Source organism: Astatotilapia calliptera, chromosome 10 (assembly GCF_964374335.1).
Source record: "Astatotilapia calliptera chromosome 10, fAstCal68.1, whole genome shotgun sequence".
Lineage (NCBI taxonomy): Eukaryota > Metazoa > Chordata > Actinopteri > Cichliformes > Cichlidae > Astatotilapia > Astatotilapia calliptera.
This window is the reverse complement of record NC_137431.1, coordinates 32,423,011-32,439,927: the sequence shown is the minus strand read 5'-3', so window position 1 is coordinate 32,439,927 and position 16,917 is coordinate 32,423,011. Positions and strand designations below refer to the sequence as shown.

General features: G+C 40.9%; 1 protein-coding gene across 4 annotated transcripts in view; it reads right to left on the bottom strand.

The window, feature by feature from the left end:
- The window catches only part of LOC113031085 (rho GTPase-activating protein 7), a 122,545-nt gene that overhangs the window by 12,200 nt on the left and 93,428 nt on the right, over window positions 1-16,917 (bottom strand). For 3 of the 4 annotated variants that reach the window (XM_026182967.2, XM_080307344.1, XM_026182969.2), the window contains exons 2-9: window positions 9,520-9,591; window positions 9,347-9,428; window positions 8,320-8,383; window positions 7,605-8,182; window positions 7,312-7,519; window positions 6,690-7,070; window positions 4,925-5,232; window positions 3,134-3,310 (exon numbers count right to left, since the gene is read on the bottom strand). In XM_026182967.2, coding sequence (XP_026038752.1) covers window positions 3,134-3,310; window positions 4,925-5,232; window positions 6,690-7,070; window positions 7,312-7,519; window positions 7,605-8,182; window positions 8,320-8,383; window positions 9,347-9,428; window positions 9,520-9,591 — 1,870 coding nt within the window. The remainder of the gene's footprint in view (window positions 1-3,133; window positions 3,311-4,924; window positions 5,233-6,689; window positions 7,071-7,311; window positions 7,520-7,604; window positions 8,183-8,319; window positions 8,384-9,346; window positions 9,429-9,519; window positions 9,592-16,917) is intronic. The other variant, XM_026182968.2, reaches the window with a different exon arrangement.

Below are 16,917 nucleotides of genomic sequence, written 5' to 3'. Positions count from 1 at the left end.
TCCTTGTAGCCGGCTCCAAAAGTGGGTAAATCCCCAAAGAGTCCCGTATTTAAATATCCAAACTTACAGCAGAAACAGACCTGTTTACAGCCTGCTACCAAAACCTGTTTGGGTCTTTATGGATGGGGTGAAACATATCCCAACGCAGTCCCAACAACAGCATCGTCTTTATTTGGTTCGGCTAAAAGAGGAACATTATTTTCACACAATGTGAGTGAGAATAAGTCATTTAGACTTCAGAATTTGCTTCACAAATGTTAACTTAATGTTTTCTTCTGTAATGTCGTAGAGGTCGTCTGTGCAATGCTTTCCTCCTTCCCTTCCATGCCGTTTATTAGACTTTTAACCCAGCGGAGCAGTTTGAAATGCCAAATTGGAGCGTAGGAAGCTTTCTTCCCCAACCTGCTTCCACAAAGGAATTTTTCCCTGTTATTCCCTTCAAACACACGTCTGATCCTGAAAATTAAAGAGGAATATCTACCAGGAGTAATTTCAGGAGGGTTTTCTATTCCCACATCCAGCCTTATCTCATTGAGCATAACAGCCACGACCAAAAACAAATTGGTTTTCTACCAAAGCGTAAAACAAGCAGGTCACATGCTCACAGAGAGCACATAATAACAACAACAACAACAACAACAACAACAACAACAACAATAATAATAATATTAATAATAATGAAAACCTAAGTGCTCAGCAACGTAAACAAGCAGAATGTTTGAATGTTTTATTCAAATGAAAAATTAATTAGTCTCAGTTCTGAACGTGGGTTCACTCCAAAAACAGTGTAGGAGGCGAAACGCTGATCTCATTACAGCCATGTGTGTCAGTAATAAGTGAAGCCCTACATTTAAAGCATAAGTAAAGCTTGACTTTAACACTCCTAATAAACAGACAGGTATCCGTTTGTGTTTACCCTGTCCTCAGAACTTGCATGTTAAGCTCCGATAGCAACATTGAAAACACGACATACACTCCTACCACCTCAGGAAGATTCAAACTGATTACACAAAAAAACTGAGCTAAGTTCTTCTACAATAAAATGACTAGTTTGATATACTTGGATGAACTTTATTCACTTTCTACTGAAAACTGAAATAAGATCAATACCACATTTAGGGCTTTCTGATAAATATGTAGCTGCAACCTGGGCCCAAATTCTGCTGCAGGTCCCGAAGTCATACGATCACTGAGAGTTAAAAACGGTCTAAATCCTTTCATCTTTAATAAAATGATCAGCGTTGTTGCTTTACCAGGTGTAACAATTAAGTTCAACAGCCAGGCATCCATGAAAGCCGAATTTATGAAATTTAATAGAGTTAAAAGTTAGCAGGAAGTTAGCTCACTAGTTTTCATCTGAATATAATATAGCATGTTCTGACGGAGAGATTTCCGAAACGAATTAAGACGTACAGCTCTGCTATCACTTCCAACATAAATGAAGACAGAAAACTAAACAGCAGTGACGTTTGTAGGGTTACTGAAGTTGGGCTAGCTGGTATATAATGATGTGCTACGTGACCGCTAGCGACACAGCTATGTTAGCATAATATAAACACAGTGAAGCTGGAGATTGAACGCTAACTTTTTTTCCACCTGATAAAAGTTAGCGTGAGGGTTCCCAAAGGTTAGGGACAAATGCAATCGCATGGCAGGATGCTGTAAACGCACCAAACTTTAGTCGGGAGAGCAACTGACATAATCCATCCACAATACGAGGTTAGTCATTCATATACTGCTGTTGGGCTGTAGTTACATCGTAAGGTTTTAAAAACTGAGCTTTAAAATTATTAACGGTAATAAAACCGAGAGAGGCCGACAGTGATCACTGACTGTTTTTAGGTGCTTGTTAGGATTAAACAGAACAAGCTACAAAGCATTAAAACATGTTAAAAACACAACAGCCTTAATAAACAAAGAGTAGAGTGAGCCCCGAAGCAGGATTCATCACGCCATCACTTAAAGACCAGATAGGTAGCTCAGCTTAGCATTAACACTGAAAACAGTTCCTGTAGTCGCCACTTGAGGTTACCTCCAAAAGCGAGTCAATCCCCTGTGACTTAACAACTTCACAATAAAAGCAAATACGTTAGCACTAAATAGCAGGTGTTTCACGTGTACGGTACATAAGCGCAACTTAGCCTCTTTTACCCAGAGGTGCATTATTACGTTCACTTCGTGGGTTTTTTAAAATAATGTTATGGCCAAAAAAAACCTCCCAATATATCAAATGTGATATAAAAACTATATAATAAATATCATTAAAATATATCATAAACAACATGATATAGGGTTATTACACATGCCAGTCCCCCCCAAAATCTGAATTTTCTGGCTATTTTTTGATGGGTTGGGTCTTACATGGTTAAAATGTTTGTATTTTATTTATCCATTTAGTTTTTATTGTTTTATTACTACAATTACATTTTGCTGTCTTACAAGCTATCAGTGGAGCACACAGAGCTACACGTACCTTCATGAAAGATGCTACACAAGTAAATTAAGACTGCTGATTTGTCTCATTTTAAACAGAATCTTTCTTAAACAGGGTCATATACCTACTGTTAAATTAACCCAATAAAATTCTAAGCTAAATGTTGAATTAGTAATTTAGCAATGTTGAATCTTTATCTGTACTCCTATTTGTAGTCATTTTCCAATTCATTTGGCGCAGCAGTATAAACAATGTAAATGTGTTGACCCTTTAAAAGGACACAATACAGCTCAAAATAAGCCACTGTGCATGAATGCCAACTAGAAACAACTACAGATCACACTTTCCTTTAATTTCACAGGAAAACAGACTCAAGGTGAGCCACTGGCAGTCCTCCCTGTGTTTTTTTTGGGGGGGGGGAGCTTATTCCTCTTGAAGTGTGTTGTTGTTCTGTTTTTGTTTTTTTCAGATGAGGCAAGGTTGCACCTGAGCAATGAATTATGAATGACTTTTCTAAATAGGCTGCCTGAAATATTTACCCTGCACCCGCCCACCTGTCCTCCTTCCCACAGTTGTTTCCTTGAAAAAGTTTCTCCTCACATCTGTGGACTTTTCTCACCTTCTCGACCTCCGCTGAACTTAACTTTTATTTTCATGCATGAAATCACCCACTAAGCTCCATCCTTTCACACTTCTTACCAGTTCCAGCCCTGCTTGCTGGACGGGGAGTACTTGTCCATCAGAGCGGTGAGTTTGAGAAGTGACAGCTTCTGGAGCAGGAGGAACTGGGAGGCGGACTGGTTCTCCACGCCTGGACTGGAGGGCAGGGAGGGCAGGCTCTGCTCGCTGGACCAGAGGAGCTGTTGGCTCACCCTGCTGGAGACACCGGAATAACCGTATCATGGCGTGAAGCAGCACAGTTGAAGGACCTCCTCAGAATCAGCTGCCTTTTTTCTGAATAACTTATGAATATTTGATGAAGCCATGAAGAAGCCCTCACAGTACATAGGGTGGTTGAAAAACACAAGCTCTGTTAGAAACTTCAGCCAAATCAGTTTTACGCCTAATCCAAGGGAAAACTAGACATATTTTCTTTGATGTAGACAAACCTAAACAAGCATAATACCCTGGATGTTTGCTCTGTTTTCTGATCATTCTCAGGAGAAAAATAAAAAAGAGCTTTCTGGGTAAACTTACAAGGGTCAGGCTCAAAACAGCTAGAACATAATAAAAGTCTTATTTTAACCTATATTTATATTACAGGCCCATCTTCTAGTTCTGATTCCTTCTGGGTCCAAACTATTTGCTACTACAGTCCTATTTACATTTTTTTCTTTTTAAAAAGCATCAGATTTGGGCCTTTAACTCTGGAAATATATAATACCAAGGCTTCATCAAAAATATTACAGCTATCAATACTCCAAGGGTCGGGTGGGAAGCACAGACCGATTTTCTAGATTATTATCTATGTATAGAAAACAAAACAGCCGCAAAATCATAATCAACTGCATATATGTCCAAAAATAAATGACTGGAGGTTAATTCTATAAATCACTTGAATAAATGCACTTGATTGTAAGGCAAAGTCACAATCAAAATGTACAGCACCGAACTCCTGAGTATGGCACTAAGTCAAAGGAGTGTATCCTCTAAGGAAGAAATCACGTGTTTGTGTTTTAGGTTTCCCGCCTCTCATTCAGAAATTTTGGTTTATTGACTTGAAACTTTCAGTTTGTTCTATGAAAGGTTTCACCTACTTTTAAGTAAGTGACACAAAATAACGCACAATCTTGAAATATCCCACAATTTTGAGATAACTCCAAATTTTCGCTTAGACCTGGCGAGAAATCTTTTTTTGAGCTTTGATGTCAGAAAGAAATTATCCAGAAAAAAATGAGGTCGTTACTTCAGCTCTTCAAAGTTCATTACCATTATGAAACCTTAAAATTTGGCTGTGCTTAATGTGAACATCCACCCGTGGAACCAGATATATATGACAGAAAATAGGAAAAAGCTGAATAGGCTGACAGGTGTATCCAGTAATGGGATATTTTAGTGGTGTAAAAAACACACTAGTTTGCAGCAACAGTGCACACACCCACATTGTTACGGGTACAGGAGAAAGAAGCAGTGCCCGTGAGCAAATACACTAATAGTATGGCTTACTTTGCATTACCTGAAAGGCTTCATAACTTTTTATTGCGCTATAGCTGAAAACAAATATGCAGCATGAGGTTGCTGCTTTTATCTTTAGTGCCTGACATTAAATTCACTCTTACTTTGGTCGATGCCTGAGGGAGTAAATCCCCATAACTGTCATTATTAACACTTGGCTTACACTCACTGTGTCCAGGGCTTCTCCAAGCATCCAGTAATGTCTGTACAGCCTGAATTTGTCTTTTTTTAAACGACCCTGATCAGTTTTTACCAACACCTGTGAAACACTTTGAGTTATATAGCTTGTGAAATGTTGAATCACGTTACACTCACCTGCTCTTTCTCCGTCGTAATACGGCGTTCGACTCCAAGGTAACCTTCTCACAGTTCTCAGCCTCCTCCTCCTCCTCTGAAAGCTGCACCTCCAGGTTGATATGGCGGGGCGAGGAGGGGCAGGGGGAGGCAGCAGAGGAGCCGTGAGCAGGTGAGTCCTGAGAGCAGGAAGAGGAGGAGGTTCTTTGACTGTCATCTTCAGACAGGTTTTCAGACCAGGAGGACACCAGTTGCTGGAGATCACTGATTTTCTCCAAAACGCTGTCCAGAGCTGAGAAAACGTCCTCACCTGCCAGCACTCGGCTCACCTGAGAGAGATAACGAGGTCAGAAGAATAACTTAGTTAACTGGTGTTCTGTTTAGTAGGTGAACAACAAGAAGGAGCCCAGATGGCAATTAATGTTTGGCCCACATATTCCTGTTTACTGTGGGGCCCTCAGATGCATAAAAAATGTACAAAGGAACTGAAGCAAGAGACAAAAGGTACAGTAATGGAAAGAACACCTGGCTGGAACCAAGCAGAGTGCTTTATTCTTTTAAATCAGTTTGGTTGGGGTGACTACAGCAAAAAGTACATTGTTTACACCTTCTCCACCCATCACAAACAGGAAGTATAAAGAAGGGAAAGCGACATGGAGACCCTCATTTATAACAGGTCAGGCATCACTAACAGCAGATGTAGATTTAACTGGGCTGGAGTCAGGTTGCAAAGAGGTTTGCACATGTTTTAAGCATTTTACAGCAGCTTTAATAGCAGAGATTGCTGGATTACAGCTGATACGAGACTCAGTTAAATGCATCTTCTGCAGCATCATTGTTGGAGCTTTGAAGGCACACTGTGGGATCTGCAAAAATCACAAATAATGAAAATATCATGCAAACATTATTCTGCTGTATGACTTCTCTATCTCTCTCCTTTTTGTAAGTTAGCAGATTTTGTAATATTAAGGGTTTAATTTTGGGATTTTTCCCACACTCATGGAGCAGAAATAAAAAGCCATTTTCTAATTAATTCAGTAATATTTCTTATCTACTTTTACATGACTTCTAGATTTTGTCAGATTAGTTTACAACTTGATACCAAAGCTTAGCTTAGCAGAATTAATATAATCCATTACATTAACAACAATATTATATACTTTGATTGGAGATTTTGTACTTTTTTGCAGAACTGCAGCAGAGCCAAAGGGGAACTGAGAGGGCGCCTCCTCCTGTTTTTACCCGTTTTAAATTTCATTTGAAGGTTTAATTTTAAAGCTTTTTTTCTATGAAAACACAATATAGTAAAAAATAAATGATGTCCTTATTTTCTACATATTACTATTTGGCTTAATATGTCATTTTGAAACTTATGTCTCCACCTGTAAGGGCATACAGTCCCATTTAGGAGTCCAAAAACAGCAATACAGAAAACACTGAAAGGTGGATGCATTATGCTCATTTCCAACTCCACATTTATTTCTTGGACTCTTCTACACTGGCTTTGTATGAGTCAAGCTTCAAAATAATCCTCCTTTGTGTCATTCTGGGTCGACAGTTCATCCTCTGTCTGAATAAGATGCAGTTTCTTCCTTCCCCTTCGCTTTATGTCAATTTTCTTCTGATTGGCTGAACAAACATAAATTGAACAACAAGGTGGTTTGGCATCATATTAAGGATATTATTATAACCTTATTCCCCATCAAAGAAGAACGTCAGTGTAATATTATATAGAGTACTTATTTATTGTATAAAATAAAAATACCGTAACCGTGATTTAACCCACCTCCGACTCACTCATCCGGTCTGCATCGCTGGCGCTTCCACCGCTGCCGCCTTCACTTTCAGACAGCTGGCGGTGGTCAGGCACATTGTCATAGACGCTCAACCGGTAATCGAGCACAGGCAGTGGGCTCGGAACGTCGCAGGATGAGATGCTCCCGGTCGCCAGAGAAGAAATCCCATGGCATCTTGGCTGACGCGTCCGATAACCGTGGAAACTCCCAGTCCTCCAGTTCACGGAGGTGTCATAGCTGATGGGTAATAGGTTGGCGTGTTTGTGCGTGAGGGAGGCGGGAAAGGTCCCTGGTTTGTGTCCGTGGGGGATCGTGAAGACCATGTTCTGGTGGCTGTTGTTATTGTTGTTGTTGATTTGGTTCTTGTAGTCCTAGAAATAACGAGAACATTGGAGTCAGCGAATAAAGAAGAAACCTTTGCTGTTGGTAAGTAAGACAGATGGGAACGGTCTAATGTTTTAGGTTACATCACAATCCATTCAGAAACGGGAAACAAAAAGGATTTAATACATGAAACAGAGTCAGTCACTATACAGGTCTATATAGGTCAAGGTTAAAAGGTTAGGATTAGATGAAATAAAAGGTCTGGAGGAATCTTGTCCATGCTCTGACCTCTGGTCCTGTGTGGTTCGTCCCACCGCCAACCACGACGTTGTTGCTGGATCGTTTGCAGTTGCTCCTCACCCGAGTGACCGGGCTGGGCGTGCTGACTGTGCTGCTGCTCTCTGAGTGGCTGTTACTGCTGCTGCTGCTGCTGCTGCTGATGGTGTGAGGAGACGAGGGCGACGAAGAAGCATGACTGCTGGGCTGATCCTGCAGACTGGATACAATCAGGGTGGTACAAGTTAAAGACACATAGGGTTAATGATGCTGGAGTCAACGCTGGGTAGGATGGACAGCCTCACCTTGACGTGCAGTGGAGCCCCTCCATCCTCTCTTCGTCTTGGACGAGAAGAGGCCTGCTTATAACACGCCGGGCCCGACCCCTGCTGCTGCTTTCACCTGATACCCCCTTGAGCCTCAGTTTCTCCATCTTCCTCAGCAATGTGGTGCACTTCCTCCTGGGTGGTTTCTCGGGGTAGCAGCTCTCGGCTTCGAGACTCATACTGGAGGATCCTCCACCGGGGGAGGGGGGTCCACTGAGAGAAGTATCCAGGGACGGGGTCTTGTTCGAGGACGAGCAGCGGGACGAGCTCCTGCTGTTCTCCAGGTCATCTGGGGTGCTTGCGGTGGTGACGGTGGAGCCATCAGTCGGCTCTCGCAGTCTCTTTTGGTGTTCTTCGTGGCCTTCGCTCTCAGTGCTGCTGCAGCTGTGGATGGAGCAGATATCATGGTGGTCATCGCATGTCGACACATCAGGCGAGTTGGGGGACAGTCGGAGGATATCCACGGCGGAGTCCAGGCGTCGCCATTGTTGGGTCCGCTTGTCGTAGGTCCAGTTGGGGCTGATGGCACAGAAGTCTTCCTCACCACTGTCATCTCCCTAGAAGAAGAAGATGATGATGGCCCATTCAGACAAACCCATAAAATGTTTGAAAACCACACAAACACACAACTATGGCCTGTTTTTAACAGCAAACCTGTACTTCAAGTTACTCGCTGCTCACTCTCAGGACTCACCCTGCGTTTTGATCTCCGCAGCTCCAGCCTCATTTCCACGCATTTGTTTAAAGTGATTAACCTCCTGGAAGAGGAAGAGGAAGAAGAGTGAATGGAGGTTAAATGGCACACTGTAGCTCGTACTTGTTTATCAATACCTTCAGTACAGTTTCTACGAAACTAAAGACCTGTGGTTCAAACCTGAAAATCTGATTTAAAATATGACTCTGGGATCACGAGGCAGCAAGTTTAATGTCCAAACCAGGAGCATGAACGTGAAGAAAGAACTCTGTCTTTGCCAGCACAGTTTAGCCCTTTAGCAAGGCACCAAACATCCAGCTTCTCCTGAATAACATCTAATCAGGCACAGATCACACTGTTGTTGGAGTGTTTGTGCTCAGTGTAAAAAACCCTCGATCACTCTTGTAAACCTTAGGCTGTTGTTTTTATTTTCACTCCATATTTAGTCAGTTGCAGCTCAAAGACTGCGAGGTCAAAAAAAAAAACAAAACCTTGGGCTCTTTGGAGAAGAGAGAGTCAGGCGAGTTTTGAAAAACAATTAGTCTTCATCTTCCAAACTGAATCTGAAAATTAAGAAAATTAAAATCCAGCAACAATAATAATGATGATATAAATTACAAAAATGCTACGCCCATTAAAGTTGTAGTAGTACTGGACCTGCCTGTAAATGAGTGCAGGATACTGAAACATTAAACTGCATGTATTATAGTCATTTTCAGCTCCATAGCTTCATATTATTACTTAACTATTCTTTCTCTCTGACATCATATAGTCCCAGAGTAAAAAAAACAACAACTATCTGATCCAGAGTGCTTAGAGGAGTGAACAGGGATTTTTTTGTACCAAAATTTGTATTTGTACGAAGAAATTGAAATGCATCGATCTTGAAAATCCTCTGGGAACTTTTTTGGTCTGTTAGAATCTGATCGAAAAATACTTAAGAAGTTTGCTGCTGACTTTAAAGTTTTATTAACTTGCTGAAAGTTGTCCATAATATTGCATTACGCTCCCGCTTGGCATTCGTTACCTGCAGAGCGACTCGAGTGCATCCTTATCCAGGAAGTGGTGATCGCGCTTCACCCACTCGATGTCAATGGGGAATCTGCAGTCTGAAACACAGACAAGACGAATGGCACAATAAGACGGCGTCTGGGGTTACGCTCTGGTATCTTGGAGTTGACTGAACAGTCTCATATTTACCTTTGAATAACTGCGCATACTGAGGGAAGCCGGCCGCTCGCAGCCAATCACAGGCCTCCTTGGCTTCAATCTCTGCAAACACAGAGAAAAGAAAACAACATTTGATTCAATTATAATCATTTCATGCTCCGCCCGCTTTAAGAGGGCAAATATTTGCACTTAATCAGCTGTCTGTTTATGAAGTTTAATTACATCTGCATTTGGAAGCAAAAAAAAGAACATGAAGGGAGAAGAACTGGAAGCACGTTCAGGCTATTAATTAACTGTGACTCCTGGAAGAGGCCGTTTTAATCACTGCTAATTGGCTAAGAGTGGGGATGGGGGTTCTTGAGAGAGCGGGGAAAAGAGGTTCCTCCTCTTCAACTTCTTGCCATCTGTCACCTTCTCCCTCTGAGACTCGCTGCTATGGCTGGGCTCATCAACACACCAGCTCTCACACACTTCTCATTTTCTATTCAAACCATGACAAAGCTTGAACTTCACAGATATTTCAGCATAATACATCTGGAGTGTGTGCATCTTTGATTTAAGCTTTCCATATCCCACATATAAATACGTCTGGTTTTAATTGGCAGTCGTGACACAGGGTGATTCTGGTTGCCTAAAACCAGTCACAAGTCGTATATGGACCAGCTGTCAGGTGTTTGGGCCACATCTGGCTCAAATAACACTTCTCAAGGCTGGCTCATAATGTTTAGGCTACATCCAGTCCACATTAAACTTCCTGCAACCCATGCTAGAACCACCTCATTACTTTCTGCTCATTTGGTCAACACAACATTGTTTAAGTGAGCCATCAGTGCCAAAAGTAGCCCAGATTAGGCACAGGTTGTACTAACTCTAATAAATGAGCTGCCAGTGACATTAAGTGTGTTGATTTAATATTATCAGATACCAAAATATAATGGGTTCTAAATGATAAATATTACTTAGCAGCACAATGTGCTATTGCAAATATTTAATATGGTAAAACACAGTTTAGCTAGTTAAAAATAAGCGAGTTTTGCAAACGACATGACAGATTCATTTAGTGTGGGCTAGCAGCATACGACTAGTAGCATTAGCTATTAGTAGCTAATATCACAACCAAGAATTAACATGTCTTTGCCTTAAAAGGTAATTTTCAGCAGTCTCACAGAAAACCTTGACATCAGAGAAGGTCATTAGCAACACAATGTGTCCTCCAAAATAGTTAGCTTTAAAACAAGGACAGTTAAGCTAGTTCAGTGAATGTCTGTAGGTTTGCAAATAAACACAACAAATCCCCTTTAGTGTAAAACTAATGAGCTAGTCAAGAGTCTCAAAACGCATTACTTTTGTAAAAGGATAAAAACATTTTTGCACTCTTTTTACTAACACGTAGTAGGAATCGAATAGATTTAGCTATCATGTTAGCTAGTACTAGCAATAGCTAGCAGCATTAAAACAAACACAATATAACATTATGATATTTAATAATTTACACATTTTAAGTAGTTTCCTAATTATATAGGTGTAAGTGCCACATTTCTGATTAAGTCATTAGCAGTGTTGCCTAGCTAACTTTTTTCTTCTTGAATTGCTTTATAAATATTTATACACAATGCAAAAGTGCAAATGTAAAACCTTTCAGCTTTAGTTTTGTTTTATTCCCACCAAAACTCTGTTTACTTTGGGGCATGCTATAAATTGTCAATACAGCTGCTAGCAGTGCTAACCCTCATCTGTAAGTCAACTTATAAAATGGGGAATAAGCACTCATAAATATAAACGGCCCCAAAATATAGATTTGTCATAACTCTGCAACACGGAAAATATTGCCAAGCAGCATAAATCTTCTACATTTGCTATAAGATTCCACGCATGTTTATTTTAAATTCATACCTCTAAAAAATATTTGTGGCTATTGCAGCTCTATAGAGTAACACTGAGGATGGTGGGGTTAAATTAAAGTCTGTTTGTTTAAGTGACCATTTTATCAAAACGCCTTAAAAAGAACACACACACAGTAAAGTACACTTGACACAGTAATGCTCTTCCCTGTTCACACACTTAGATGAGAAACAGGAATAGAAACAGGCGTGCATACTTCAACACATTTCCTCCCCACTTCAAAACAACATGAAAGATGCACACACCAGAATATCAATTAATTTCAGCTGCCGTCCGGTATTTGTGTGGAAAACTGTGATTGGAAGCATGGAATACGTTTAGTTGATCCAGGATGTTTACAACAAGCAGCGACAGAAACCATTTTGTCAGTCTGCCTGTGCGGCTCAGGAGGAGGATTTGGATTTCTCAAAATATTTGTCCACCACAACTCCCCCTGAAACGTTAAACCTGCTCTCTCTCCACGCAGAAGAGGCCCGTCGCAGTTAGCAGTCAGAATACTGCCAAGGGCATTTCTTGTTTTCATATTCAGACAGCATGAAATATGGCCGACATTAGTCTTCACTAAAGAACAAACAGGAGCCGTTTGGCCATGACGGATTCGTTCTTCTAACACTTCTTGTCTGCTGGTTGGGTTTTTTTTACTGCCTACTTATTCACTTCAGCTGACATGAAGAAAAGGCATCTAATTCTCATTTTACTATATGTGACTTTTCAAAACTTTGACTAAAATTTGCTTGACAGCAGGATGGAAACTTGGCTTATGATGTGGTCTCCCTCCCCCCCGGTCAGAGGAACAGCAGATGGTCCCGATATGAAAACACAGGCGGATATTAAACCTTCAGAATGACAGAAGGGGGAGACAGAATGAAAGGAACAGGCTGAATGGTAAAATGTAGTCAAATTAGCATGTTTATGTTGACCCTGGGATAGTAAGATGCTGAGCCCGTTTTCTGGCGTCTTGATGGAGATGTGACATTCAAGACAGGAAAGGGATCAAGTGCTTGTCAAGCGGCTGTCTGACATCTACAGCAGGAGCTGTAAATCCAGGGATATGTGGAGCTACCAGAGCTCCGAACTGCTTTTTCTCTCACTCCAACCATTACAGCACAGAAGAAAAAAAATCACAGCCTGTCACTTTGCAACCTCTGGGCTCACAAGATTAAAGAAGTTGTCATTTAAACCAGTTTCCCACTTTAAAGAGGTTCTTATTGCCTACTTAAAGGCTACAGGGGCTCACAGCTCCTGCAGGAAATGTTTGAGGTTACAGCCTTAGTGGGAAAAAACGTACAATTGTTATTATTGTAATTATCTAACAGTTTAACTGAAATCACAGAGGGACAGACGCTGCACTAAAGGTGGGATTTCTGTCAGTAAGCAGCACTGTAAACAGCTGTGGAAGTGCAGGTTAACAGGAATTTGGAGGCAGAACCGAGAACTTTCAGGAACTGTTGCTTGTTGGGCCTGTAAATCACTGGTAACTGTTAGGGGTAGTGGAAATAACAGAGGTCAGTCGACTTTGAATTAAAGGCTGATTTCCTATGATTTATTGTGTGCTGCAGTGTAGTTAGATGTTTGAACTGTGCTTTGAAACTTAGAGACTCTAAAAGGCAGCAGCCCATAAAAGGCTATTTTGCTACTGATGTCTTAGAGGTGATAAAATAAGGAAAAGCTTGTTCAGTTCTGGCAAAGAGACAATTAGCAGTTTTTCTACGTGGAGAGAGAAAGCTCTAATGTACTGATTCAGTTTTCTGTCTTCCATACCATTTCCACCACACTTGGTCTGTATGTCTATATGTGCTGTGAAAATGCACGAATATCATTATGATGACAGAATAGAGGTCATCCATATGACTGGATGGGAAATGGATATGTCATGCACACATTGCTCAAGAGTTATCCGCCATATTGGATGATGGTGATACAACCATTGGTTGCTTGGGTAAAATGTGTATTCCCCGGCTGGTTGTCATTGGTTGCTGGAAATTGGTGACATTTGCTGAGTAAAATCAGAATCAAAGACGTTTGCTGCACTAAAAACCTCTTAGCAATCATGCTTTGGTTGCTAGCAGGTTGCCACAGTTGGCTGTAGAGTTTATCTCTGTCTGCAAATACTCGCTAAAGTCAAAGTTTCACCTTTGTGCTGCAGCTAACATGTTTTAAAGGGCAAACATTTTACATTCAGGGAAAAGTGTCTTTATTTTTTGGTTTGCTTTGCAATTTTCAGGTTTCACTACAGCTCAGAGAATAGCTGCAAGAATATGCTAGCAACCAAAACAATGCCAACTAGCTGGGAAATACACATTCCTCCATCCTGAGCTGTGGTTGCCAGATGGTTGCAGATCAGTCTCTAGGCCTGTGTGACTGGCACCATGTTCACTTGACCCTACACTGAGAACAGTGATTTTCACATGTTACATGGTGGGTGGTCACATGTCTGCAACACCTCAAAGGGACCAGAAATGTTTTTGGAACCACAGATATCGCCATCTGGTGGCCTTCAGACAGAATGCTTATGGTGATCATAAACTGCTGATTTAAACAGGAAGTCCTTCCCGTCTCATACCACAGCATGCATGTTTATTTGTTAGATTTTTCTTATTAAGCTAATCATTAAGCATTTTATCTCAGTTTTGATTGGAGCTGCTTCTTTGGTGTTTGTTCATTTTTTGGCTGCCGTCACGCACTAAATAAAGTACGTCTCATCTCTAGCTAAATTAGAATAACATGCAGTGTTATTCTAATTCATGTATCAGTGATATTACCGAGCGCACTTTTAACATTCATGATTTCCGTCAGTGATTCAAAGAACACATCCCAGCGCCTTCTAGCACCAGAGGAGCTGTGGGTGGAAGAATAGACCCGACTCATTTCTGACCTGATTTTCACATGAATTATGAGTCCAGTGAAGAACGACACATTCCACACCTGTCAAGAAGCAACAATGTATTTTAAACTGGTCTCGCAGGTTTGATGAAAGACCCCGGTCCCCACTCTACTCGGCTCTGTATTTACGTAAGCGATGGTATCTGCTGCGCTCCTGTTTGAGTAGCAGGCAGAGGCCTCTTCCCTTTCCAAATGACTTTGTCTCAGAGGAAGTTGTGATTTGGCTCCTCTGGGCCCTGATAAGATTGGAGTGTCTGATTAGGATGACTCCGCCTGGCTTGCGGCAGGAAACCGGACAGTGTATGTGTGGCGGCAGAGAGGAACTATGCACGGTGAGGTTACGTGCTCGGTGGACCGTTTGTGTTTGGGTGTTTACACTTGTCTCGACACTAAAGCTTTGACCTGGAACAAACAGAATCACTGCTCACCAGAAAAAAGGCTGATCTGGGGTTTAGAGATTTTACTATCAGGTCACCTCACTGCGTCAGACTCCAACTGAAAATGTGCATAATGAAGAGTTAGACTTAAGGTCTAGTAGCGGACATCAAATTTCAGATTTATATATGATAATAAAGTTAACAACACTCGTTGAACTGCTTTGAAAAGTTTATGAAAGTACATGGCTGTAGGTTTTGTGTGGACGCACTGTTGTTATCACATTTTGAGCAGCAGATGCTTAATTTCATCCATAAGTTTTCTTTAGTTTTTCATTTATGTAAAGGAAAAGACAAAAATCAGGCAGCAGATGGAAATTTAGGGTACGTTCGGAACAATGACCGTCCTCAACTTTTCTGTTGTTATCCAGACTGAACCACCACACATCGGCAGGATTTACTCCTGTGAGTCAGTTTATCGAGTTCACATTTCGTCCACATCAGGCGGGTTTTGTGCATTTTGTTCGGGGCAGTAACATGTTTGTGTAAACAGAAACAGGAAATTAAATTACGTTTCTGTAAGATTTCTGCTCACGTTCAGAACTTTCTGCATGTTAAAAGTTACACGTGTGTGTTTTGCCGTGGCTTTCTGGAAACAAGTGGGAAAGGTAACATCACCGTAGGAAAAGGTAATTGGGTAACATTTGTTCTTAAAAACAGGCCATTCCTTTAACAAAAAAGACAAATATGACTTTAATTTGAAGGACTACGTGACTGTTATTTATATTTTGAGAGGAAAAACTACTCAGTTGATTATAATCTGTAACAAATCTGGATATAATGTGTTATATAAACTATGACAGCCAACTAACTGCATATAAAACAAGTAGCATTTACTCCAACTCTGCTTCTAACTTGCCGTGTTTGCTATGCAGTCGTTTGTGTTTTTGATCAAATCTGCAAAAGCCAGATATTCTCAGCTTTCTCTCACACTCAGATCACGAGCAGCTCCCGTCCTTCAGACGTCCAATATCCAACCGATATTTGAAGGCAGTGGTTTTTACACCTCACTGAATGTCTGCGTGACTGGTCCATGTTCTGTTTGCCGTTCAGGGAGTGCTCGGGAGCGTCTCCAGGGCTACAGAGGCGTGGTTGGAGATCAGAGGTATGTCAGCTGCCTGTCAAAACGGCACGCCATGCTTCCGTACTCCTCCTCGCTCCTTCTCTGCGGTATTCTCCTGTCAGTTCGGTCAGCTTTGCAAAAGGAGTCAGCTTTGCAAAGTTTAAGACGCCCGCGGTCATGACGGGCCACAGGGGCAAATACCAAAACTCACCAAATCAGAAATGCAGCTTTAGACCAACAACAGTAAAAATATACACGAGTGATTTTTTGCACTGACAGGACTGAGAGTCCAGTAACGGCATTTTATCTACACGGCATGTTGGCTGCTCTGTGGACTCTGTAAGAAAACTAAACTTATGACACTTTAGTACAGAACATGCCAAGTACTCACAAATAAACTCCCAGATTTTACAAAAAGTGAATTTAATTGAAGCTGAAGAGATTTGTTCCTGCAAACAGTAATAATGAGCCAATTTGTGGGTTCTGAAAGGACGTTCTCCTCTTTGACCCACAGTATGAACAAAAATCAGATTTACAAGCTTACAAATATGTGAAAACATTTGTGTAAAGACTTCATTACACTGAAGTCCTTAGAAATAGCTGTTTAAAAGTGTTCAGGAAGCAGTGACCCTGAGTTCATGGCATCTTCCAATAAATACAAGCTCCCATTCATTAACCCTCCTCAGTGGTACACTTACAGAAACTTCTAGGTGTCCTGGATAAAACTGATGCTGGTGTACAAACGTAAACATCAAACTATTCGTTTGTAGTCTTTATTTTGCTGCATGATATAATTACTTTCACATTTCAGTAATTTCAAGTATTTAGTGAGTTTTACAGCTATCAAATCTTTCTCCTTCCTGGAAAACACTTACTAGGTGCACATTTCATCTGCTCTTTAATGCACATATCTAATCAATAAATCCAGGTTACATTCATACGGGTCTAAAACAGTAAGTAATGCCAGCACAGAGCTGATTGAGCAGCTTGTTATGATGTTAAATTCAGGGTAACATCTTTTTAATTCTAAATTACTTGATATTATCCTGAATTATATCAAGTATCTTAATATGTTATGTTGTTAAACTCTGATTCATTGATATTCTGAAATGTCTTTTATAGCAAATAATTGGTAATAATAGTAAT